General features: G+C 39.2%; 3 protein-coding genes across 3 annotated transcripts; 1 reads left to right on the top strand and 2 right to left on the bottom strand.

The window, feature by feature from the left end:
• Nucleotides 1-14334: 14334 nt before the first annotated feature.
• LOC140893464 (uncharacterized) lies at nt 14335-15931 on the bottom strand. The gene is made up of 2 exons (XM_073302531.1): nt 15116-15931; nt 14335-15071 (listed from the first exon to the last, which is right to left on the bottom strand). Exons 1-2 carry the CDS (start codon nt 15554-15556, stop codon nt 14580-14582), a joined length of 933 nt encoding a protein of 310 aa, XP_073158632.1. The 5' UTR covers nt 15557-15931; the 3' UTR covers nt 14335-14579.
• A 618-nt stretch (nt 15932-16549) lies between these two features.
• LOC140887776 (uncharacterized) lies at nt 16550-21392 on the top strand. The gene is made up of 8 exons (XM_073295247.1): nt 16550-17168; nt 17933-18652; nt 18806-18901; nt 18983-19066; nt 19400-19634; nt 19724-19884; nt 20657-20935; nt 21014-21392. Exons 1-8 carry the CDS (start codon nt 16794-16796, stop codon nt 21068-21070), a joined length of 2007 nt encoding a protein of 668 aa, XP_073151348.1. The 5' UTR covers nt 16550-16793; the 3' UTR covers nt 21071-21392.
• A 243-nt stretch (nt 21393-21635) lies between these two features.
• Nucleotides 21636-23631, bottom strand: LOC140892240 (chaperonin-like RbcX protein 2, chloroplastic). The gene is made up of 6 exons (XM_073301057.1): nt 23581-23631; nt 23087-23421; nt 22608-22699; nt 22381-22438; nt 22158-22223; nt 21636-22077 (listed from the first exon to the last, which is right to left on the bottom strand). The coding sequence occupies exons 2-6, from the start codon at nt 23396-23398 to the stop codon at nt 21955-21957; spliced, it is 651 nt and encodes a 216-aa protein (XP_073157158.1). The 5' UTR covers nt 23399-23421; nt 23581-23631; the 3' UTR covers nt 21636-21954.
• Between the last annotated feature and the right edge of the window lie 4305 nt (nt 23632-27936).

The raw sequence follows: 27936 nt of genomic DNA, 5'->3' as shown, positions 1-27936 counted from the left end.
GACCAACAAATTCAGGAATGACGCCCAACTCTTGGACGAAATTCCTCATCCAAACGGCCTCTTTAGCAGCAGCTGATGCTGCAATGTATTCAGCCTCAGTGGTGGAATCCGCTGTGGTGTCCTGCTTGGAACTCTTCCAAGAGACAGCACCGCCATTGAGCATGAACACAAATCCAGAGGTTGACTTCGAGTCATCCACGTCACTTTGGAAGCTAGAGTCGGTATAGCCTTCCAATTTGAGTTCTCGTCCTCCATAAACCATGAACATATTCTTAGTCCTTCGCAAGTACTTAAGAATGTCCTTCACGGCTTTCCAATGCATTTGACCAGGATTAGACTGATATCTGCTCGTGACACTCAGAGCAAATGCTACATCCGGTCTAGTAGATATCATCCCATACATGATACTACCTATAGCTGACGCATATGGTACATGTGTCATATTCTCTATCTCTGCATCAGTCTTGGGACACATAGACTTGGATAGAGAAACTCCATGACACATGGGTAGATGTCCTCTCTTGGACCCATCCATTGAAAACCGTTTCAATATGGTGTCGATGTAGGTTGATTGTGTGAGTCCTATCATTCTCTTAGATCTATCTCTATAGATCTGTATCCCAAGAATGTAGGATGCCTCACCCAAATCCTTCATCGAGAATCTACCTGATAACCATATCTTTGTTGACTGCAACATCCCTACATCATTCCCAATGAGTAGGATGTCATCAACATAAAGTACTAAGAATGTCACAGCATCCTTAACTACTTTCTTGTACACGCACGGTTCCTCCGGGTTCTTGATGAAACCAAAATCTTTTATTGTTTCATCAAATTTCTGGTTCCAACTTCTTGATGCTTGTTTTAGACCATAAATTGATCTCTGAAGCTTGCATACCTTATGCTCGCTTCCCATGGATGTGAACCCCTCTGGCTGCTTCATATAGATTTCTTCCTTAATGTCTCCATTAAGAAAAGCAGTCTTCACATCCATTTGCCATATCTCATAGTCATACCATGCAGCTATGGCAATAAGGATTCTTATGGACTTGAACATAGCAACTGGTGAAAAGGTTTCATCATAGTCAACTCCTTGCCTTTGAGTATAACCTTTCGCCACCAATCGCGCCTTGTAGGTCAATACCTTACCATCAGGCCCAAGCTTTCTTTTGTAGATCCATTTACACCCTATTGGAACAATTCCATCGGGAGGATCTACCAAAGACCAAACTTGGTTTGTATGCATCGAATCCAATTCTGACTGCATAGCTTCAAGCCATAAATTCGAATCCGCATCAGAAATTGCTTCCTTGAAGTTTCTTGGATCACATCCAATGTCGGGTTCATCTTGATCCCCTTCAAGAAGAAGACCATATCGAACTGGAGGTCTAGAAGTCCTTTCGGATCTTCTAGGTGCAGGCGTGTCCAGCAATGGTTCCTGAGGTGTAGGATCGTTATTTTGTATTTCGGGTTCTTCTCGAACTTCTTCGAGTTCCATCATCTCGCCTTTCTTATCCAATAAGAATTCCTTCTCCAAGAAGGTGGCATTCCTAGAAACAAACACCTTTGTTTCAGCAGGATAATAGAAATAATATCCGATTGAATTCTTCGGATACCCTACAAAATAACATAAGCTGGATCGACTATCCAACTTATCTCCCACTGTCCGCTTCACGTAAGCAGGACATCCCCAAATCCTCAAGTACGAATACTTAGGAGCTTTGCCATTCCATAACTCGTATGGTGTTTTGTCCACTGCTTTAGTGTGGACGTTGTTCAACAACAATACCGCCGTTTCAAGCGCATAGCCCCAAAACGAAGGTGGAAGCTCAGTGAAGCTCATCATAGATCGAACCATGTCCAACAAAGTTCGATTACGACGCTCCGATACACCATTAAGCTGTGGTGTCATAGGAGGAGTCCACTGAGAGAGAATCCCATTCTCTTTCAGATAGTCCAAAAACTCGGTACTTAAGTATTCTCCACCTCGATCCGATCGAAGTGCTTTAATACTTTTACCTAGCTTGTTTTCTACTTCAGCCTTGAATTCTTTGAACTTTTCAAATGCTTCAGACTTATATTTCATTAAATATAAATACCCATACCTTGAATAATCGTCAGTAAAGGTAATGAAGTAGGTGTGGCCATATTGAGTCCCAACTCTAAATGGTCCACAAACATCTGTATGGATCAAATCCAACAGATTTTGACTACGCTCAGGTTTCCCCTTAAAAGGAGATTTAGTCATTTTTCCTTTTAGGCAGGATTCACAAGTAGGTAGAGAGTTAATATCAGACATATCAAACATGCCCTCTCCCACTAGCTTGTTCATCCTCCTTGAGGAAATATGACCTAGTCTAGCGTGCCAAAGGTTTGCCGGGTTTTGACTATCGATTTTCCTTTTGTTTGTTGTCGCCGGTTTGTCAATACAATTCACTGGAACGTCTTTTAGTTTTAAATTGTATAGATCGTTTTCAAGTTGTCCATTTCCAATTAAACATTCATTCTTGTAAATATTGCAAATCCCATTCACAAAATTACAAGAATAACCATCTCTATCAAGCATAGAAATAGAAATAATGTTTTTAATTAAATCTGGCACAAATAAAACATCTCTCAACAATAATTTAAAACCATTCTGCAAAATCAAACAAACATCTCCAATGGCCGTAGCTTCAACTCTGGAACCATTTCCGAGCCTCAGCTGGGTCTCACCCATTCTAAGCCTGCGACTTCTTGTCATCACCTGCAAATCATTGCAAATGTGAGATCCACATCCGGTATCCAATACCCAAGAAGTTGTATTAAGTGACATGTTTATTTCAATATAGAACATACCCTTTGCAGTTCCTAACTGCTCAAGATACTCCTTGCAGTTGCGCTTCCAATGACCCGGCTTCTTGCAGTAATGGCAAACATCCTTGGATTTTCCATTGTTTGAAGCCTTTGTCTTTTGCTTCTTCTCGGGTTCCACTTTTTTGGGTGGGGCAGAACGTTTCTTGCCCTTCATACTTGGCCCCTTCTTAGCAGAAGATGAGGAGCCCACCAAGAAAGCTGGCTTATCCTTCTTAAGTGTGGATTCATATGTAACGAGCATATTGACCATCTCTTCAAGGGTGGCCTCTATCTTGTTCATATTAAAATTTATCACGAATCCATCAAATGAAGAAGGAAGAGATAGAAGCAGCAAGTCCACATTGAGTTCATGCTCCAACACCAAATCAAGGGTCGCTAACTTCTGTATGAGCCAAATCACTCGTACCCCATGATCACGGACCGAAGTCCCTTCACGCATGCGGCACGTCATCAACTCCTTAACAGTAGAGAACCTTTCAGCCCTCGACTGAGCCCAAAAAGTTCCTTGAGTTGCGCGTGAATGTCAGCAGCATTCACCGTGTCCTCAAATCGCCTCTGGAGTTCATCAGACATCGAGGCTTGCATATAGCATTTGGTCTTGATGTCATGGTCCCACCATGCATCAAGCTTGGCCAATTCCTCCGGACTAACATCAGCTGGTGCTTCCTTCGGAGGTGCTTTCTCTAACACATAGAGCATTTTCTCCGAAGTTAAGACAATCTTCAACTTCCGGAACCATTCCGTATAGTTGGCGCCAGTCAGCTTGTTTTGTTCGAGGATCGAGAATAAAGGATTTCGCGAATTCATTGTATGAAATACTGAAAAGGAAAACAGACATATATCAATGATTGTTTAACAATTTACTAAGACATAAAATAGGCGAATTTAATTTTATGAATCTCACTCCCACTATTTTAGCGATTTCACCACCCTCTAGTGAAAACGGGAAACTTTTTCCTTAGTGAGAACATGGAGTCCAATTGACAAACTTATGGTCCCGAATAATATCAGCCAACCATAATTCTCAAAAGGTAGAGCCCAATTGCTTCCAAAGCAACCCCCATGTATTTACCTCATGTCCAATAAGGGCCCAATAATATGACGCCGTTTAAAGTGACATGTCAAGATGACCCATCAATATTAAGTTGTGATGGACGGTCGCCATGTGGATCCCCCAATAATATGAGCCGATCCCATGGGAGTTCCACCCAACTTACAACATTTGTCGATCCAATGTACAGCTTTCCGACGGACGGGCCCCCCCAATAATATGAGCCGGACCGTATCCGCGGGTAGCATCACATACATTGACCGTTGATGGAAGGTAGGAACATTTAAACAATATTTAAATTTCCTTTATTTATCTTGATATAAATTTTAAATCATATTTAAAATGAGGGATTTTATTTATAAAAATATTTGTCTCATCACATTTAATTTATTGCATGCATTGCCGGATTCACGCAATTTATGTCTAAACATGCATACAATCATAATATCACATATTATATAGGATGATCGATTCCATTTCTAATTGACCCGTGGTTGCCAATCACGGGTCTTAGTCCAATCCTAGGTAATATGCAGTATGCAAATGCAATCCTATTACATATGCTTCCAATTTACATTTCTTCAGTCTTCATTGTCTGCTGGGCCCACCATCTTCAAATCTTGATCTCCCACTAAATCTAATGTATTTACAATAAATAACAATGACAAGTAGGGGATACATTTTTAGGGGGTGGGAACGGGCTATAAACCAAGCCCACTTTTATTACATATGACATTCATATCGGGCCATAAACCAGGCCCATTAATAAAACCAACAATAATAAAGACAAAATGTAAATTCCTAACATACACCTACAAAATTGGTCATGGCAATCGATCATCCTTATCCAATAACATTTAATTCAAAATTAATTTATTGGATAACATGCTGTGGCAATTCAAATTTAAACAAGATAAAATCATATTTTATATATAAAATCTCATTTCACATATAAAATCATATTTTATCTCTATATCAAATAAAATCATATTTTATCTATAAAATCCAATTTTACAAATAAAATCATATTTTACTTAATATATCATAAGATCATATCTTATCATCAATTGTACCAAAATAATTGATTTCAAAATTCAATTTACGGATAAAATATTAAAATTTTTCAAAAATTCAAATTTATCCAAAATCAATTTTAAAATTTACGGACTCGAACAATTCGATCCGAAATCTCGTGAACCAATCAAAAACAATTTTTGACCGGACCAAAAATAAAATTTTAAATATTAAAATTAATTTTTAAATAAAAATATAATTTTTCCCGCGGGCCGCCCGGGACACTCCCGGGCCGGCCCGCACCCGGGGCGCGGGCCGGGGGCAGCCCGGCTGCCCCCTTAGGGCAGCGCCGTGCGCTGCCCTGGGCGGCGCCGAGCGCCGCCCTGCGCAGCGCCCAGCGCTGCGCTGGGCAGCGCACAGCGCTGCCCTGGGCGGCGCCGTGCGCCGCCCTGGGCGGCGCCGTGCGCCCCCTTTGGGCGGCGCCGTGCGCCGCCCGGGGCAGCAACAATTGCTGCCCCACCGGGCAGCGATCCAATCGCTGCCCGGGTTTTGCCCCGAAAAAATTTTTTTTTTTATTTAAAAATATTTATTTTGTTTCAAAAACCGAGACTCAAAAATTTTGTACAATTGATTAATTTAATCGTTTGATCTGAGCAACCTGGCTTTGATACCACTGTTTGAAACGCGGCTCTCAGATCAATCACGATTGATACCCGGTGCAGCGGAAGTTTAAAAATTTTATCATGGAACAATTCCATGGTGTGGGTATCAACCGTTTAACGATTACATTATTGTGTGTGTAAAATTCAAATAACAATTAATTAAATTTTACCTTCAATCTCGTAACGAGATTACTGGACACCAACAGATTTTATCTGCTCTTGTTGTCTCTCCCTGGAACCGATGAACTCCTTCAATCAGGTCCACGAACAGAGGTTTAATCCCTCTGATAGATTGCACTAGAAAATCTATCAGAAGTTTTTCTGCGAAGAGACTAAATGAATCTGATTCGTTATTCCTTACTGCGATTCAAAATCACAGACCGGAAAATCTCGGGCAGAGTATGGGGAGGGTTCGGCCGAAACAATCTTTGAGAGGAACTAGGGTTTTCGATTTTTGCTCTCAAAAATTATGACCTGTTGTGTGTAATTTCTGTACTGCAATAACTTATTTATAATGCAGGCCACTAACACCTTAGGGCCCATTAGTCATAAGTCAGGGCCCGACAAGCAAAGCCCGCTCGTTCAGAAATTAATATAAAATTCATCGTGACTCCGATTGATGAAACGATTTCACCAATGTGCACAGAAACCATTTCTGCACGTTTTAAAGTCAAAATAAATTTTCCTGAATCCGAATTCAGTGGTTTCCAAAAATGTCCATCCCTATGTCATTTTAGGAAATCCTACTCCCTTACTCTTATTTAAGAAGTCCAACTCCTTAGTTCATTAAATTTAACTCTTTAAATTTAACTATCTCAACGGGGATTAAAACTCCATTACACTGTGTGACCCTCAATGGTTCAGGGATACAGCTAGCCGTGGGCTCACAACTCCTTGTGACTCGGAACAACACTTTCCGACTTGCCCAACGAATCATGGTAAAGCGCCTAGCAACATCGCCCCATGATTCCCTAGGTATCACTGATAGTGCCTACAAGAACCAGTAGATTTTGGTTAGCGTACAGTACGGTCCCTTCATCCATATATCCCGATCGAATCAACAACCATTGGTATATCGAGAGTCGCTCAAGATTCGATAACTATGCAATACATCTTGAAGATCAAATTAGTGACATCGCATGTGCTACTAAGAAACCATTTCTTAAATCACATCAAGTACTCTGGCCAGAGATTCGTCACACTAATATCTCCTCAGATCGCATAGGATATCCACACTCGCAAGTATGTGGTGAATCCTTGACAACAATGCATCGACTCCTATATGTGTCGTAACTGTACCCAATCTCGACACCTGATGACCCCCATAGAGTCGGTAAACGAGTCAAAGCACAGCACTAGCATATAGAGTCTCCATGATGTTTCAAGTCGTAAGGACTAATGGTGTACAACCAAAACCGTGGACTTTATCCACTCGATAAGTGATAACCACTTGGAAAGTCCGGATAGGGTAGTTCGATTATTCATCCTATGAATATCCATTTGCATGCTTCGAACATCTCTATGTTCCCTACCAATGAAACGTGGTACTCCGCATCGCAAATGCTAGTCTCAAACTCGAGCGATCCTTATCCTTATTATCGGACGGCTCAATCGACTAGGAACAGTTTAGAATATACAGTGACTATAAGATGTATTTCATGATAGACATCTCCATGTTCTACCACATCTTACATACACTATGGTATATTCAAGGTCTTTATCAAAACAACAATAGTATATCACAATATAACAATATGAAGTAATATAAAGTCATTGCCATAAAAGTGTAAATAATATTAAACAAAAGATTGTTTATACAAAGAGTCATCAAAGCCCATAGCCACACAGTTGGCTCACTGGGCACCCACTCTTACACAACAGAGTCACGGTGAAGAATAAGTACCCACTGCCAAGGATAGAGGACTTATTTGATCAGTTGCAGGGAGCTTCAGTGTTCTCCAAGATCGATCTGCGATCTGGTTATCATCAGCTGCGAGTTAGAGATGCAGACGTGTCCAAGACTGCTTTCCGGACACGTTATGGGCATTACGAGTTCTTTGACCAATGCTCCAGCGGTTTTCATGGATCTTATGAACCGGGTATTTCAACCGTATCTTGATCAGTTCATCATAGTCTTCATTGATGATATCTTGATCTACTCTAGGAGCGTTGAGGAGCATAGGCAGCATCTACAGACAGCCTTACAGACTTTGAGGGAGCATCGTTTGTATGCCAAGTTCAGCAAGTGCGAGTTTTGGCTTGAGCAGGTGGCATTTCTTGGCCACATTATTTCTAGAGATGGGATTGCAGTGGATCAGTCGAAGGTTGAGGCAGTGCAAAAATGGGGTATTCCGAGGAATGCTTCGGAGATTCGCAGTTTCTTGGGTTTGGCAGGATACTATAGGAAGTTCATCAAGGGTTTTTCCTCTATTTCAGTACCCTTGACTTCCTTAACTAAGAATAATGTGAAGTTTATTTGGAGTCCAGACTGTCAGAGGAGCTTCGATCAGCTGAAGGAAGCACTCACTACCGCACCGGTTTTGGCGATGGCAGTACCACACGAGGAGTTAGTGGTGTACACCGACGCATCTAAGCTAGGTTTAGGCGCAGTACTTATGCAGTGTGGTAAGGTTATTGTGTATGCGTCGAGGCAGTTGAAGATTCACGAGCAAAACTACCCGACACATGACTTGGAGTTAGCAGCAGTGGTCTTCGCTTTGAAAATCTGGAGGCACTATCTGTATGGCGAAAAGTGCAAGATTTTCACGGATCATAAGAGCCTCAAGTACTTCTTCACTCAGAAGGAGTTGAACATGAGGCAACGGATATGGTTGGAGTTAGTGAAGGATTACGACTGCGACATTAGCTACCATCCAGGTAAGGCTAATGTAGTGGCCGATGCTTTGAGTCGGAAGTCGATAGTGGTATCATGTTTGACAGTGCAGTTACCACTACAGAGCGAGATTCAAAGGTTTGATTTGGAGTTTTACTCGAGTGGTCATGCACCGAGCTTGTCAGTGTTGACGGTGCAACCGATTCTACGAGATCGGATCAGAGTTGGACAGTCTACAGATGAGGAGTTGCAGCGTTGGAGGCAGAGAGATGAGGCCAAGGGTGGTCTTCTGTATACAGTTGTGGATGGCATTGTTCAGTACCGTGGTAGGATGTGGGTACCGAACGTCGATCAGTTGAGAGCTGAGATTCTAGCAGAGGCTCACACATCTCCGTACTCCATTCACCCCGGAAGTACGAAGATGTACCGAGATTTGCAGCTATTGTATTGGTGGCCCGGGATGAAGAGAGACATCGGGAGAGTTGTGTCAGAGTGCTTGACTTGTCAGCAGGTCAAGGCTGAGCATCAGCGTCCAGCAGGACTTCTTAGACCTCTTCCTATTTCGGAATGGAAATGGGAGAACATTACGATGGACTTTGTAGTTGGCCTTCCGAGGAGTACTAGAGGGTGTACCGCTATTTGGGTGATCGTGGATAGACTCACCAAGTCAGCTTATTTCTTGCCGGTGAGGACTACCTACTCCTTGACACAGTATGCAGAGTTTTACATCAAGAAGATTGTTAGACTGCATGGCATACCAGTGTCTATCGTATCCGATAGAGATCCGAGATTCACATCCGCATTTTGGAAGAGTCTGCATACAGCATTGGGGACCAGATTACTGTTCAGCACAGCTTTTCATCCCCAGACAGATGGTCAGTCTGAGAGGGTGATACAGGTTCTTGAGGATTTACTGAGAGCCTGTGTCATCGATTTTCAGGGCTCATGGGAGACGAGATTGCCGTTAGTGGAGTTTACCTATAACAATAGCTTTCAGGCGTCTATAGGTATGGCTCCTTATGCAGCTTTGTATGGGAGGAGATGCAGATCTCCTCTTCATTGGGATGAGGTTGGAGAGAGAATCCTATTGGGTCCTGAGATAGTGCAGCAGACTGCTGATATTGTGAACCAGATTCGGGATCGCATGAGAACTGCTCAGAGTCGTCAGAAGAGTTATGCAGATACTCGACGACGAGATTTGGAGTTCGCTGTAGGTGATCACGTATTCCTGAAGGTGTCACCTATGAAGGGAGTAGTGCGATTTGGCCGGAGAGGCAAGCTTAACCCTATATATATAGGGTCATTCGAGATCTTGGAAAGAGTTGGCACGTTGGCCTACCGTTTAGCTCTACCACCAGGGCTAGCGGCAGTGCACAATGTATTCTATGTATCCATGCTTCGGAGATACATCTCGAACCCGTCATATGTGTTGGATTTTGAGCCTCTTCAGTTGACACCGGAGTTAGCATTTGAGGAGAGGCCTATACGGATCTTAGCTAGGGAGGAGCGCAGATTGAGGACGCGGGTCATACCGATGGTCAGAGTCCAGTGGCTGAATCACTCAGAGGAGGAAGCTACTTGGGAGACCGAGGCAGACATGAGGACTCGCTACCCGGAGTTGTTCGGGTAAGTACTTTAATTTCGAGGACGAAATTCAAATTAAGGGGGGGAGAATTGTAACACCCAGTATTTTTTTATACGTAAATTCGCATGCATAATTAGGGAATTTATTTATTTAAAATTTTAGATTATGGGTTAAATATTTATGTGAAATTATTTGTGCATGTTTTAAGTTATTTTCAAGCATTTAACCCATAATTAGTGATTTTCACGATTTATGGAAATTTAATTATTTTATCGCGTAGACGGGACCGTGGACGGACGAGATACCAAAATATTTAGCCAAAAATATTTTATGAGTTTTATGAGCCTTAAAATAATATTTTAAGGTATTTTGTCAAGAAAATTTTAGTATTTAATTATATATTTATTTAAGGGTTGATTTTTAGCCAAAATAAGTCATTTTAGTGACTTTTATTAAATTTTAAAAATTTCCTATTATATTATTTCGGGATTTATACTTTGATATCAAATTGTTATTATTATTTTTAAGAGTTTTAAAGATTAAGTTAAGGTATAAATTATTTATATTGAGTAATATCTATTATTAACACATTATCTACCAAAAATTTAAACCTAAATCACTCCCTAAACTTATTCTAAACCCCATCAGCCGCCTCCTATAATCTTCATCAGCCTTTCTTCACGTTCTTTTCCAGAAATTCAACCCCTAGCTGATCAACCTCAAATTCTTTTGAAGATTTTGTCCGTTCGTCGTCCCGGAGCCTCGTATACGCGTCTTCCTTCGTCAAATAAATTCAAGGCATGTTTAATTCCTTCCTTGAACACCATATAAGCTATTATTCTGTTCATGTCAGATTTTTTATTTGAATGTTTATGGTTTGGTTCGAATTAAATTCAGAATTTTTAGGTGAGAACTCGTTTCACACATGGTTGTTGCACTTTTCATGCTCATCCTCACGTTTCTTGTTGTTGGGCGTGCATGGATGCTGGTCCACGGTTCAGAGGGGGTCTTAGGGTCCCTAGGATGGGTTTTGGCTTGATGGTTAGGGCTGGAGTCGGCTGGTGAAGGGCTGGGTTTAAGGTTGGTCAAGGCTGCGCAGGTTTAGGGTTTAATGGAAGAAGGCTTCGGCTGGTCAGGCTAGGCTATAGACCAGCCGAGCCATGGTATGGTTCGAACCGGAAGGACCCTGGGAAGGTCTTGCCGGTGGCGCTCCGGCCGGCCATGGCCGGAGCAAGGCGGCAGCAGCCCTGGAGGGGCTGCTGCTCGCGGCCGAGGGGAAAAGGAAAGGGGGGGATCGGGTTGGGCTATGGGTGGGGGTTGGGTCGGGTCCTGGGGGTCTGGGTTGGGTCTGGGTAGTAGTAGGGTCGGGTCAGATGGTCCGGGTTTGGGTTCGGTGGGTCGGGCTCGGGTATTTTAATTTCTAAGTATTTAATAGTTTAGGTGTATTTTGGATTTTTTTAAATTAATTAGAAAATTATTTGGGCCTCCAAATAATTTTATTTGGGCCTTAAATAATTTATTTAAGTTAGCCCAATGATTTTTATGGGCTGGAAGCCCATGAGAATTTTTGGGCCAGTCAGTGGATTTTTGGGCCAGTCTAGAATTTTATTGGGTTTAATTCAGTTAATGGGCTTAAATATTTTTATTTAGGCCCAATTAAGTATAATTAAGTGATTTAGGCTAAGATATGATAATTGGGCTTTTATTTAAGTTTAATGGGCTTAGAGTGAATGACCAGCAGTCTGGACCAACCCATGAAAAATAAATAAGTCCGGAATATATATTTAATTATTTTTATGCATAAAGTCTATTTTAAGTATAAGTATATTATACTATGAAAAATTAATTAAATATATATTACAGACATATTTTCAGTGCATGCATTCATGAAATAATTTTATGGCATGATTTAATGTTTAAGGTTGAGCTAGAAAATAATTTTTATGTTGAAAGTTGAAGTAGTGTGACAATTTAAGGGGGACCAGTCTCCACATGTTAAGGGCAGTTTACTGTCAATTTAAGGGTAGTTTACTACCATTAAGAGGTGATTCATCACCGCCGCGTACGTTGGTTTTAAGAGACTGATCAGTCGAACTTTTAAGTTTAAGATTACACTACGGATATGACCATGCGATGTTAGAAAATGTTATGCTCAACAATGTTATGTATGTATTATATGATTATATTTAAGATCAAGTTTAAGCAAGATTTTCAGTCATGATTTATGATTTTTAAGCATGCTCATTCATGTATATGATATGTATTAATGTAATTATGTGATGCATTATTTTTAATCTTGCTATAAAGGATTAGACATGTTGAGCCTCTAGGCTCACTACACTTATATGGTGCAGGTGAGTACGTAGAGAAAGATGTAGTTCCTACCGGTGGTGAGGACGTATGAGCGAACGCGCAGTGATCCCCCGTGATCGCCGACTGAGTTTTCATGGATATTTTAAGAATTTTAAAACTCTGTTTCTTTTATGTTTTGTCAGTGGTGAATTTTAGTATTATTTTTATTAAGTAATTTTATTGCATGCAAACTTTTAGGTAGATTGTCTGACAGTATTTTAATTAAGTTTGACTCAGTTATTTTAGTAAAAATGTTGCGTTTTATTTATATTATTTTTAAATCTGTTTATTTTGTGCATATATGTATGGGCATGTATGTACATCTATTTTACTTAGTATTATTTTAAAAAAAAAAATTCCGCATTTATTAGTAGTAGACGTTTCATATAAACTCTCCTGAGATAAATAAACAATTAATAGTGTGAACTATTGATCCTATTCTAAATCCCCTCTCCCAAGTGCCGGATTCTAAATAAATATTACAAATCAATTTATGGCCAGTAAATTGAAAAGACTATCAAAACAAAAATCACAATTAATTTAGAAAAACCCAAATCATTAAAATCAATAATTCATAAACATGTCTTGACCAGGCTACATCAACCTCTAGACTTAAAAAGTTTAGTTCATACTCAAATTCATAACATAGCAAATCATGTTTATGAAACTAGACATCAAATCAATAATATAAATTCAAGAGAAAGAAAATAAATCCAAATATTCGATCTTCCGTGTCCGGACGATCTATCTTCGTCTTTGTTCTTTGATGTTCTTCCAACTTGTGCAGAATTTTCTCTTCCAAAGTCTCCAAAATCTTTTCTCGATCGATCCTTGATGTGTTTCTCTCTATGCGGCGGCTTCTCCTTCAATTGTGTGCAAAAGATTCCCTTTTATATGTGCTTCAAATCTAATAAATAAAAGCCCACGAAAGTCCAAAGGTTTCCTTCCCGAAAAACCCAAAAAACTGACTTTCGCGATGGTGCGCCCGCGCCTGAAGAGAGGGGCGCCCGCACATGACTCTCTGTCTTCGGATGCTCAAAATTTGTCCTGGCGCCCGCCCGCGCGTGAATGAGGAGCGCCCGCGCATGCCTCTCGGGTTAGAAAATCTGCATCGCACGACAATTTTCAAAAAATCATATCTCACAATATAACCGTCGGATTGAGCTGAAATTTTGACAATAGCTTCAAAACATCCTAAAATTTATTCTGAACGGTGGAGAATGGATTTTTATGCCTCAATAATTCCCAGTAATTTTATGAAGTTGATACTCTATAATGCATCCTTCCGCTTCTTCTTGCTACTTTTGCGTCAATCCTTGCAACTCACAAAAATAACAACTAATACACATAATATCCACTCGATACATCACAAAATTCAAGCCAAATTATATATAAATTAAGTGCATAAATTGCACTTATCAGATATAATGCTTCAAATGGAGATAATTATGTCCCTGGCCATGGAGGTAAGTGATTTATAACATGACAAGCTGATTGAATGGCTGCTGCCCATAGCTCCCTTGGAAGGTTCTTTGCATGCAACCATGAGTATGACAAACACATGGAGGTGAGATGTGCCAACTTGCGTTCAGCAACTCCATTTTGCTGTGGAGTTTCTGGACAAGTCATTTGTCGCCGAATGCCATGTTCTTTGCAATAAATTTGGAATTGATCAGACATATATTATCCTCCATTGTCTGTGCTTAGACACTTTATTGACAGCCCAAATTCTTTCTCCACCTGCTCCTTTAATTGAATAAATTTGGAGAAAGCCTCGCTTTTGTGTTCTAAGAAAAACACCCATGTGAACCGGGAATAGTCATCCACAAAAATCATTACATAATGAAAACCATAATAGCTAGGTGTTTTTGTTGGTCCCATCAAATCTGAATGTACCAGTTATAACGCAGTGGTAGCTCTGTTCATTGACCGGGGAAAAGGAAGACGATGTGATTTCCCATATTGGCAGCCAGAACAAACCACATCTTGAATAATTCCTTTGAAGAATGGAACTCCATCAAGAAGTTTCTTTGTTGAAATTTTCTGAAGCAATTAATAACCAACATGACCCAAGCGAGCATGCCAAAGTGTTGCACTTGTATTCTGACCTCTCTTTTCAACAGATGTATCACTTGCAGACAATATATAAAGTGAATCTTTCCTTTTTCCATTAAATAACACATCGGCTACAAGGTGTTTTATGTTGGAAATAATTTTTACATCATCTCAACCAAAAAGAACATACCTTCCAGCATCAGTAATTTGAGAAACTGAAGCAAGATTCTTCTTTAAACCGGAAACATGATAAACATATTTGAGAAAAACACCACCAAAATTTGGAATATCTTTTTGGATGCTGAAATTTCCTTCTTTCACTACTGGATGTAATGAATTATCAGCAGTGACAATAGCTCTTTTTCCATGATGTGGGCGAACATCTGAAAGTAGAGAAACATTTCCTGTTGCATGGTGAGAACAACCAGAATCAACAATCCAGTCCTCATTATAATCTACGGAAACATTATCATACGTTCCCTTGCTCGTTTGTTGAATAACCGAATTCACAATAACGGGTTGATCAACAACTTCAATAGATAGACATTGCTCCCACTTGTGTTGCTCAGACTCACTAGATTCTTGTGCAAAATTTGCTCCTGCGATATTAACACGACAATTTTGCTCAATATGGCCTGGTTTTCCACACCGGTCACACACCACCTTCACATGACAGTTGCGCTTTTTCCACACCGGTCACATACCACCTTCACATGACAGTTGCGCTTTATGTGTCCCGGCTTTCCACATCGATAGCAACCATTTGAATCGTTTTTAGACTGCCATTCAGGTTTGGATTGCTTGCTGTCACCTGAAGCTTGTTTTGAAAAAAATTTACCTTTTGCTTTATCTTTTGTGTAGAGAACATCCTCTTGTCGAGAGAATGATTGTTTGCTACTGCCAGACATCTGCTTTATCAGAGCTTCCTGATTTGAGAGCAAATTCTCCAATTCAATGATAGTTGGTTGATTTGTCCACCCTTGTATTGAAGAGATGAAAGGCATAAACTCCTTTCTCAATCCACGAATAAGATAACGACGCAAATGAGCATCACTCACAGGCTCCTCCGTATCCAATTCTGAAATTTCAGAACACAAAGTCTTTATTTTCAGAAAATATTCTGAAACTGAAAAATTACCTTGAGTCATCCCAGCAAGTTCATTCTCCAAAAACTGCAACCTTATTGTATTCTTTTGAGTGAATAGCCTTTCAAGTGTGTCCCACACTTGTTTCGGCAACTTTAAATCACGAACATGCTGGATATACTCCTAGCTGATTGATGTTCGCAAAGCAAATAAAGCTTTGCCATACTTAATCTTTCACTTTCTCTGCAACTCAGCATTTTGTGGTGTATCTTCTGGAATTTCAGCATCATCATCAGAGATAAGATCCCACAAATCCTGTCCTTGTAGATAAGCTTCCATGCATAGCTTCCAGTAACTATAATTGTTACCAACAAGCTTGTCTACACAGACACTATTCCCACCATTCATCTTTGCTGAGTAATTTAATCAAACACTTGATAGGCAACTTGGCTCTGATACCATGAAATAAATTATGAGAAGTAGAAAATCATTGAGATAAGCTAGAAAGATTGATGAATCTAAAACTTTATTATTCTCTGAAAATACAAACCAAAAACTACACTTTAATAGTAAAAGATATCCTAAGAAATCTCAACAAACTCTAACGTGCATATAGAGCACTCAATCTATTAACTCCTAAATAAAAGGAAATAATATCAGTAAATGAAAATAAATAACAAACTAAAATTATTTGAAAAGACCGATTCAACAATTAGATTGACAGTAAGTTTCACTAATTTTCAACACAATGACTATGTACCAATTTTTGGTGTCCCCCTCCTAAAACAATTTTGATGTCATATGCGTAATACTTTCGTTACATATCAGTTTAAATAATGTATTTACAATAATAATCTCTACTTGAAAAGTTATAAAAAGTAATCTTTATATGTTACTATAATCAGCTATAAAGCAACGTATCATCGATATTATCTTATGGAAGAATATTTCAAAAATTTATCCATTGATTGAATGCTGAATAATTATTTAACTATGTACGGTACAGTTGTTAGCTCTACAGTTCCGTACTTTAGGGGTGAATGCTAATCTAATCTCAACCACGGCAACATGCGGAAATCCAATGACGCAACACGATTTTCCGAATTTTAGGCAAAAAAAAAATTAATAGCACCGAAAAACAAACGAGAAACCTCGATCATCTCCAAAACATACCCCCCCTCTCTCTCCTCATCTCCACCTCCTCGCGGCTGCTCCGCCGCAGCTCTATTTCCCTTCTCGCCGTTGCATTCCAAGCTTCCACCAATAGCATTCCTACACGCTACAAACATCTCCGCCGACGATGCCCACCTCTGCGCCGTCGAATCATTCCAGCCGTCCTGAGGACTTGATCGGAAGGCTTAATTCGCCCATCACTCCGTACGAAGCTAAGCTGAAAGCTTTGAGGGACTTGAAGAACCAAATAATTGGCAATCGTACAAAGAAGCTCGCTTTCTTGAAGCTAGGCGCCGTTCCTTCCGTCGCCGCTATTCTCTCCGATGCGGCGGCGGCAGAAGGAAGCGTTGGGGATGCTCGGGAGCTTCATGAGTCCGTATTGATTCAGTCGGCCGCTGCAATTGGGAGCTTTGCATGTGGATTGGATGCTGGAGTCAAGGCTGTTTTGGATGTGGGGACTTTTCCCCTTTTATTGAGCCTCATTTCTCATGTCAATGACAAAGTATACTTCCTTTTCTTGTATGCTTTTCTCTTCATTATTTTGAATTCATCACAGTTTTACTACTTTTTTTGGCCTATTGTTTCTTTTGTCAGTGTTGTCCTCTTGCAATTTTTTCTTTTTGCTGCTTTTATAACTTTGCTGTTTCTTATTTCTTTGTTCACACATGAATTTCCGTTGCTGTAAGAAATGTAGTCTACATTGAAATATATAGGATGTGTGTTTTCGTATCCCATCTTGTAGATAATAAATTTATCAAGCTAAATATGTATGTATTGAGTGGGTAGCATCAGTTGGCTACCGTTCTTCAAAATCTGTGTTTACGTACTTCAAGTTTGGCAGCTGGCATCACTTTTCTGCATCCCCTCAAGCCGAATTGAACGCTTGATGTGTTATTGATGTTTTTACCTACTCGCCTACATTTGAACCATACACAGGAAATTCTGTACAATTCTGATCACACATTTAAGTTGCCAATGCATGATAATGTAACTGAAATGCCAGCACAATTATTTTTGTAGTGACTAAAAATAAAATTCAGTGGTCATTTGATTCTTTTTTGTTAGTATTTTTCTTTTAAATCGAACCTATGCATCAAAGATAGAAATAGATAGAGGTGTGATCATGAACTTTAATATCGTGAAACACTGGACACATGTTTGAAGCACTAATTGGCCTCCTGTTTTATCTGTCTATTAAATGAATCTTTTTTGTGTTGACTTGCCATCTTTTATCATCACCCTGTTATCTTAGAACCTTCAATGCAGGTTGTTGATGCTGGTGCTCGTTCTCTTAAATTGATTTATCAGTCAAAATTGGCTCCGAAGTATGATTTTATACAAGAGAAAAACATGGAATTCCTCCTTTCATTGCTTAACAGCGAGAATGAGAATGTTACTGGTCTTGGTGCAAGTATTATTGCTCACTCATGCCAAACAACTGTTGAACAGCAGGCATTGAGCGAAACTGGAGTTATTAAGAAGCTTGTCAGTCTTCTCGGAGGTTCTCTAATTCAGAGAGATTCCAGTTTAGAATCTCTTGCTGCTGCCATTAGGGGTAATCAAGAAGTTGCTTCCAAGTTTGTGGGAACTGATAATGGAAAAGCACTGAATGTTGTGATTGAACTAACAAAGGATAAATATCCTCGAACAAGATTGTTAGCATGTATGTGTTTGATCAGCATAAGAAACACTGTTTCACCATATTTCCAAGAGTTAGGAATAAAAAATAATTTGGTAAAAATATTACTTGACCTCCTTGATGATCCGGGTCAAGTTGGAGATGAATCTCCCTTTGTTTTGTCTAGTTTGATAACTGAAAAGGAGGATATGCAAAAAATAGCATTTGATGCCAATGCTGTTGAAAAAATGCATGAACACTTGAAGAAAGGTTCATTTCAAGGCAGACGATTGCAAGGACTACTTTTGGCACTGGCTGATCTATGCACAAAGTTGGAATGCTGCAGGGACAGGGTACTACATTTGAAGGTATACTGTTTCACGTAGACATATTTGGTTGTTTCTTTTTCCTCCCACGTACAGGTATACTGTTCAAATCTGTGAATACTGGCAAAAAACTCACCTTAGTTGTTAGCCTAGTTGCTAATAACTTGTCATTTACATGCCTACTCTTCTGTCTAGGTGTTAGATTTTGCAATAGATGCACTAGCTCATGACAGTGCTGAAGTGCGAGCTGCATCTTGCGTTTTCCTGAAGAATGTATCTCGTTCTGTGAAGGTTTGTTGCACAAATTTGAATGCAAAGTTGCCCAGATCTCATTCCCACCTGTGTAGGCTTGAATAACAATATATTATTCAGAATTTGAGTGCAGGTCATTTTATGAATGAAACTGTCGCCCTTCCCTTGGTTCAGCTTTTGTGTGACTCCTGTACGTCAGTCCAGGTATAATTTGTTTTTTGATGAGTTGAGCATTGGTGGCTTGTTGGCCCCTTTCGCTACACACTCTCTGTATGACAAGTTCTCACTTTTCATGTTTGTCTCAAATTAAATCAATACGGATGGATTTTCTGGAGGTTGAATTTGTTCTGCTTTCAGCAGCGTCATTGCTGTCAGATACGTAGTTTTATTTTCTTCTATTTGCCATTCTCAGTACTCAGGAGAAGTCTGGAAATTGATCCCTTTAATGATTTCGATGTTTATGCAAATCTCCTTTTTTAACCATTTTGTTCTCGAAGCTAGTGAGATACTAATCCCATTGAATTTTATGTTTTCTAGATTGCTGCTCTGCGGGCGATCAGCAATGTGGTTGTTGATTTTAAGGCACACAAATCACTATTCACACAAAGTGGAGGTGTGAAACGGCTAGTTTTGCTTTCAAAGTCAATGGAATCTACCATTAGGGTCAATGCTGTGTGCGCCCTAAAGAATTTGACATTCCTTGCAAACAACAGATGTAAAGAAGAAATTCTTTTGGAATTGACGACGTCCACACTAGCAAGCCTCATCAGTGGTAATTGTTACTTTTGCTGATGTACTAGTGACTAATTCATGTATAGAATAATATATTTTACCATCTGATGATGGAATTGATCTTGGCAGACCCGGAGGCTGCAGTCCAGGAGCAAGCTTTGGCTTTGATTCGCAATCTCATCAGCGGCGCTCTAAACTCCATTGAGTATGTGTTTGGGGAAGATGGTCTTCTCCTGCATGCTATTGGAAGGCAATTGCAAAGCTCTTACGCATTTGAAGTTCTTATTCAAGTAAAGTGTTTATCTGCCATCCTCAGTTTTAGGTGCTTTAGGAGGTGGTTGCTTGACACTAATACCTCACCACCTGTGGCCCTATTCCATTTTGTTGCACAAGAAGTAATTGATATAGTAAATCACAAGCAGTTTTCATATTGATACGTTATGCAATATAACAGAGTGTGAGTAATGGGAATGGGCATGCTATAAATATTGTAGGAGAATGGTTGATGGTCATTTCTTAGTCTTTGTTTACCTCTTCTTCAATGATTACGCTTTGTTCTTTCCATATTCCCATTTCACAATTAGTAGTGTAGCAAGTTTCAGTGCAGCATCGTCAATGGTTCTAATTTTGAGCTACATTATCCAAATTTTATCTAAAAATTACTTTGAATGGCAATCTATTGTAACTTAGCGGTGTTCAGATAATGTATGTGCAACAGAAACGTGAATGCAAAAGCCAGATTCCATTTTAGATCACTAGGTAGCTTATGCATGGATTTACGATTTTTATTGCCATATTGTACGCTTAGGAACTTGCTTGTCTTATCTATACCATCATATGAGTATACATATGAATAATCACATAGCCTATGATAGAAAGATAACCATAATTTATGTTTATGCGCAACGTTATGTGTATATGGTGAACTCCATTAGCTAGCTGGTAGCCCATGTTTCACATGCAGTTGATATTGTTGGTTCAAAATTTATAACTTTCTATTAGCTTCTTTCTTTGACTCCATCGTGCTCATCATGAGTCGTGGGGATTGTTTTTGTCTTCCAGGGCATGTACACTCTCAGCAATGTTGCTTCTGGCAATGAGTTCCATAAAGAAGCTGTAATGAACCAGCTTTTTCCATCGGCGGGCAATGACACGGAATCAATTTTGACCAAGTTTTTGCAGAGTACTGACTACCGATTAAGAACAGCTGCTGTTTGGACTATTATTAATCTAACGTTTCCGAGCAGTCCAGGTGCATGTGGGCGGTTTACTGAACTGCAAAATGCCGGCATAATTTCGAGTCTAAAGAATATGGCTAATGACCCTTGCCTGGATGTGAAGGTGACTTGCTAAAATCTTGGTTATTGGGTGTGTTATTTAATCTGCTAACTAAAGCATCTTTACCATTCTTTGTTGAAGCTTCGAGTGCGAATGGTTCTTGGACACTTATTGATGTTTGGCGATGCGTCAACATGAGTTTGTAGAATTATACAACAAATTCACCAGTGAAGGAACTCGTATGAAAGAAGGTGCTTGTGCATTTTTCCAATTTTGTAACATGTATTACTTCGTCAGGGGCATTAAAGAACATGGTATGCCTCCGTCGAAATTAGTATCACTTTACTTGTGCATATATGGGTCTGGATGAGATTTTTATGCTACTTGAGAACTACTACGTTTCACATAGGCTTTGATTTTCTGTGAATATTTAGATTGTAATGTTTTAAATCCCCCGTTTGATCATGAAATGGAAGCAAATTGGTCAAATGCCAATTTTGGCAGACCTTCTACACCATTAGCGATATCTTGTATCTAGTTTTGCTCATGTTATTTGAACCCGTTCTTGCATTCTGTACAACTGAAGGCATCACACCGATAATCGACCTGACAAGGATTGGCCGACGTCGCTTCATTTCATGGACCGTATATGATTTGTTGATTCCATGCATCATGAACTAGGTTAACTTGTAACTCAGGCTGAATAAGCCACAATTTCAGTTTTGGAGTCTCATATTTACAAAAAAAAAACATGCATATTTAATCGAATTGCATCGCAGCTTGTGGTTTCAAAGAATATTGTGTAGTACCTAAGTTTCATACACCAGTACAGAGATCAAATGATTTTTTTCTTAGGGTGAAATTTGAGGCAACGTCTATTTGAAACCCTATTTCTTAGGTTATACATGAACAAGACTTCACCCAAATGAAATACCAATGTTTCCGTTCCCAACCTACCACCTACCTACATCATGTAATAAACTGATTTGTAGTTTATCAAAGCACAATGTAAAGAAATGATCACAAATCTGTAGAGCCCCAAGGGAGCCGAGAGACCAGTCCATAAAATACCGGTGGTGTTTTCACCCAACCACCTCCGAGCTCGTGTCATCGGTGGGCCATATCACAGTCTCAACGAGCCTTTCACGCAGCAACTCCAGATTCTGATCGGAAATCCTCTCATACATTTCCGCATGATCGCATTGCTAGAGATCAAATAGCATATAATCAATCATTGAACAAAATACAAGCAAAGAAAGGGTCAGGCCTCAGTCATTTCTCATACCTTCACCCATTTTCCGTAGAGATGAAGCCGAGTAACCATGACTCTTTCAGCAAGATCATGTTTCTCCTGGTATAACCAATTTGTTGGAGGAAGAGATAAAGTTAGTAGAGATAGTTGGCCCTCAAATGAAAATCATTTAACCTTCCTTCATATGAATTTTTCTTTTTCCTTTTAATTTATAGTCTATTCAAAATACACACAAGTCTTCCTTTGAGTATTCTACCTTTCCAAGGTTGCGAATAAAGCTCTTCCCATAACCACTGTCGTTTGATGCGACAAAACTGAAATGTTGCAACAAACAAATTAATCAAGTGAACAAACACGTGTACATATGTTGTTTTGCAAAGATACCGATTACCGTCACAAGAAAACAAATTGCGGACGTCTACAATGAGACTTGAACTAGTGTTATGATTGCGGAGTGAAAAATCAAAAGGCAGAAGTTCTTACTCGTAGAACCACCGATATTGTGTCGGATTCATCTCATACAGCTGATTCAACACTGTCCTCACCGCTTTGTATGTGAAATATGTAAGAATTTGCTGCATCAAAATTCTTAATTCAGTCACTTATTAGCTGTTTTAACTCTAGGATAGGATAGTAGACAATTTAAGGAGATTCGGTCACAATCACAATGAGAACCCAACCTTTTGTATTTGTAGTTTTGGACCAAAATCACAAAACCATATTTATCACATAATCAATAATCTTCAAATCATAAATGTCTCTAAAATCCTAGGTTGCTTACCATTAATTACCTTGTAAATAAGATTTCACAAGGTTGAGTTTATTCATATTCAAGTCAAACAAAATATGCAACTCAGAAACTCTCCCACGACCCATGCGTATCAATTAACATGATATTACTAAAACATTCTGTCATATGAATGAAATTCGTACATCTATATTAAACCAAATAATTTTCTTACAGCCTTCACATCTTCAAAGGTGTCTTCATATTGTCCAGCCAACTCATTGGCTATCAAAATACTCTTATTTTTCCTCTGTTTCTTCAAATTCTTGGCACCCGAAAGAGCTTTAATGGAAGAACAATCAAGAAATGAGCTACTCAAGTCCAATGAAGACAAACGCGGCACATGCTTTTTACCAATCAAATTCCTTTGCAAAATCAAATCTCCACCACTCAAAATACATGAAGACATAGCATCGAAAAACAAACGACTAGTACTGGAATGGGAATCAACCACCGATGAACCCACAAAAGAGACAGCTCCCACCATCCTCCAAAAAGCCTTTTCAAAAACTGAAATCCCAGAAAAAGATGGAATTTTTATTTACCAAGAAAGGGTTTTCGAGTGGAAAAAACAAGAAAATAAGAGACGCTATCAATGAAAAAACAAGAAATAAATAAAGGGTATCCAAGAAAGTCGGAAAGTTTGGTGGGATTCGAAGATTCATGTACGTGGATCAAAAGGGTGTTCAAATTCACTACGCAGCTCTTGAGGAACGTGTTTGATGCGGAAAAAGAAACATGGAGGCGGAGCAGCTGATTTAGAACAGGGTGGTCATAACTCTGACCAGAAATAATAATAATGAATAAATAAATAAACAGATAAAAATAAAAATGATGCCCTAATTTCTCCGACCATAGAGGAGTTTTGTATTTTTATTTTTAGTATCCTTGATTAACGCTTTAAAAACTAGGAGTTTTGTTTCAAATTCACGGTCCAAAGAAAGCTGAATTAGAAAATAATCTTCTTTTACCTTAGCCTTAACGATGTGTGTGTATATATATATATATATATATATATATCATTGTTCGGAACAATCTCCAATTTTCAGCTATGTAGTTGCAAATGTTTTGTTTCGTTTCGTTTCATTTTGTTTTGTTTTGTTTTTAAAGACAAATGTCTCGTTTTGTTAGAAACGAGTCGGATTAAATATAAGATTTATTTCATAAAACAATTTAGACATACTGGATCGGACATGGACCTCAAAACTAAATGTGTTAAGCAAGCCTAATTGAAACAATCACATGCATGGCAAATATCATACATGTAATCTATTAGAAGTCGGAAACCTTACCTAATTAAACTCTATTTTCCGATCCAATTTGGGTCCTTCTCTAAAAAATTTAAAGCAAGTAGTCAAGTACCATTGAGATATATATATTTTATATACTCAAGAGTAAGACAAAGTTATAAAATATGACACTTCAAAACCTTCTAATAAATCAATAACATCAATTTTTCTTTGAAATAATTTTTTTAAAAAAAAAAACTTATAATAACTCATAAGTTTATTGTATGTGACGATAAACCCAACACTTATATATAATACAACTAGTATTTCACCCGTGCGATGCACGGATTATATCTTGTGTATAATATAATTAAATTAGATTAAATGAAAATTTTGAATATAAAATTAAATTGTAAATAAACTTAATTTTACAATAAGTAATAAGAATAACGATAAAAAAGTACTTTTAAAAAGAAACAAAAAACTTTTTAAACAAAAATATGTCGTGTGTTGAATCCGACATTTTGGTGATAACAAACAACAACTCATTGTATAGGAATGTGCTACCAATCTTTTGTATTTCAGAAATCTACTACAACTCCTACCGCAACCGTCTAAACCCTTCAAGTTATCTACCGGAAGCTTGTCAACCGCCTTTGTCTCTCGACCGGTTGCAATCACAAGCCTATCGACTGGTTATTCAAACCAGCAGAGGATAAATCTATCTACCGGTAGAATGCCAACTGCTTATCAAGATATCTCAAGACAAATACTTGTGACAAGACGTTCATTGCAAGATCTTTTATCAAAAGCAGAACAGGCGTATCAGAAGATCTGTTGACTCTTGCATCGAGACAACAGGTTGCACTAAAATGGCAAAAACGCAGAATGGCTACAGATAAAGCATTCGACCGTTTATACCAGTTTTGGACCCTGGAAGTTGTCTGCATTTAAAGAAGTGTACGATCTTCATGCAGAATCATCAATGCATTTATGAAGCATTAAATGTGCATTCAATGCAGCATCAGAACGTTCAAAAATAAAGACGTTGTTGATTGACCTATATAAAGGGAAGATTGCTCAAGAAGTGACAAGAATACAAGCAACACGAAAAATCTCAATCAACTCAATCACTTGAATACTATCAGAAGTCCTCATCTGATATACTGAAGCAATACTTGAGCACACTTACAAGATCATTCACTTGCTGCTCAAATAAACCCTCGCCTACAGTTTACATATCTGATCTTCAAGGATCATCCTAGGGTTTCCAAGCCTCTCGACCGCTCTGCAGTTTGAGAAGCTCAACCGGACTGTATTCATTATTGAAGAGACTTGAAGCTACTCTGAAAGCTTCCACCAGTCTGATAAGAACTGAGAATCTTATCTGTGTAAATCTAGGAGTTTCGGATTAGGCATTGGATAAGTCCTAAGTCTGAAGTGGGTGTATTGCAAGACGTTGTAATAACCAAAGTCTTCTAGTGAATTCCTTCCTAAGTGGAAGAAGGGGAGACATAGAAGGATTAAGCCTTCGAACTTCCATAAATCGTGTCTTAGTCTTTACTGCATATTTATCTTATATATTGCTCATACATCGTGTTATAACTTGCCTTTGCATCACTAAAACCTCTGAACTATTTCCGCACTATTTAAGTTGTTCAAACCGTTTTAGAAGTTGAGAAAACAGATTAAGTGAACTAAACTTCACTTGATCATTTTGAAAAGAAAGAAAATAAGTTTCAGAGTGTATTCACCCCCCCTCTACCCTCTGGACCGATCCCAACAAGTGGTATCAGAGCGGGTTCCTTTCTCAACTGTTGATCTAAAGTTTTAATCATGAATTCTTTCAACAAAATTCCTATGTTTTCTAAAGAAGATTATGATGACTGGAAAATTCGCATGCAGGCACATCTTGCAGCACAGGACGATGACATGCTATATGTCATAACAGATGGTCCTATCAAAATCATGAAGGTCAACCCAGCTCTAACCGATGGTGCAGGACAAATGATTGAGAAACCAAGAGCTGAGTGGACTACTGAGGACAAAAAGAAGGCCAATCTTGACAATGTGGCCCGGGACATCCTATACAAAACACTGGACAAGAACATGTTCAGCAAAATCAAGTCATGCTCCACAGCAAAGGAGATTTGGGAGAAGCTCACTCAGCTGTGTGAAGGAAATGACCAGACCAAGGAAAACAAGCTCACCATGGCCATTCAAAAATATGACAATGCCAAAATGAAGCCAGGGGAAACCATGGCTGAATTTGATGAACGGTTCAGTAGTATCATTTGTGATCTTATTGCTTTAGGAAAAACTTATACTAACCGTGAAATTGCTGTGAAGGTTATGAGAGCTTTGCCCAAAGAATGGGAGATCAAGACAGTGGCCATGAGGGAGTCAAAAGACTTAAGCAAGGTTGAACTGCATGATCTCTTTGCATATCTCAAAGCCTACGAGTTCGAGCTCAACATGAGGACAGAAGATGAACCATCTACCTCTCAACCAACCAAGGCCTTAACCTCAACGGTGATGCGTCCACCGGTCGAGGAAACTCCAAAGAGATCAGCTGAGCAAATCAGCAACGAAGCCATGACACTCTTTGTCAAGAAATTTGGTAGATTTATGCGTAAAAACAATTCTAAATTTAAAAATTATCATAAATCGGACCATACAGACGATGGTCCTACTTGTTTTAACTGTGGCAAGCCAGGCCACTTCATTGCAGATTGCACCAAGCCTAAGAGCAATTATCAGAAGCAATCCTTCGAAAGAAGAAAGGGCAAGGAGGACAAGAGGACGTTTAGAAAAGGAAGAGACCAAAGGGTTCTAGTAGCAGACGAAAGCAAAAGCAAGTGGGCTAAGTCTGACTCTGACAACCCCAATACCGGAAGCTCTTCAGATGACAGCGATGATGAAAAGGTGGAATGCCTTATGGCTGACATCGAAGAAGAAGCTGAGGAGGTATTTGACTTTGGTTCACCTGAATTTACTCACAGTGATCTAGTTACTGCTTTACACGAAATGGCTAATGAATACAAAGCATTATCCAAGGAATTCGAGGAGGTAAAGGCAAAAAGAGCTGACCTAAAAGATAAGTCAAGCGAATCAAGCTGCATGCAGCGAAAAGAGCTTGATGGTCTTAAGGTCAAGCTAAGTCTGCTGGCTACTGAGAATGACACCTTGAAAAGAGTGTTCCAAGAAACCTTGACTGAGAACAAAAAACTACTTGAAACAATTGAGGACAGAAGATGGAATAAATCTTCTGTAACCATTGACAAGATTCAAGAAATCCAAAGACCGACACATGACAAAACCGGTCTAGGGTTTGGAACAAATGAACAGTCTATGGAATCTTGTATTCAGTCAAGCCTGGACAAAGGCAATCTTAACAAAATAAGATTTGTCAGGTCCAACACGATATATGAACATGATGAGTGCAGCTTTGACAAAAATCAGAAAGTATCTAACGAACGAAGCTCTAAGCATAGAGGGCTGGGATATGTGGATCCCCAGATCTCTAATCAAAGAGGAACTTGGATTAAACCAAAACCTAATGAAAGAAGAAAGGGAAACCAGTCTAATTTCAAAAGGCCATGGAATGAGTCTAACTACTCTAAGAGAAGATGGTCAAAGGAGAAGTCTTACCAGTACTTTAATTGCAGGCCAGTTCAAAAGAGGTACAGGCTAACTGATAAAGATCAAAAAGGCAAGCAGCACACAGCAACCTCACAAGCACACACATTTACTGCTTATCGACCGCACAGATTTCTGGACACACACACGGGCAAAC

The sequence above is a fragment of the Henckelia pumila genome, chromosome 3, assembly GCF_033568475.1.
Source record: "Henckelia pumila isolate YLH828 chromosome 3, ASM3356847v2, whole genome shotgun sequence".
NCBI classification, from domain to species: domain Eukaryota; kingdom Viridiplantae; phylum Streptophyta; class Magnoliopsida; order Lamiales; family Gesneriaceae; genus Henckelia; species Henckelia pumila.
This window is presented reverse-complemented; position numbering and strand designations above follow the sequence as displayed.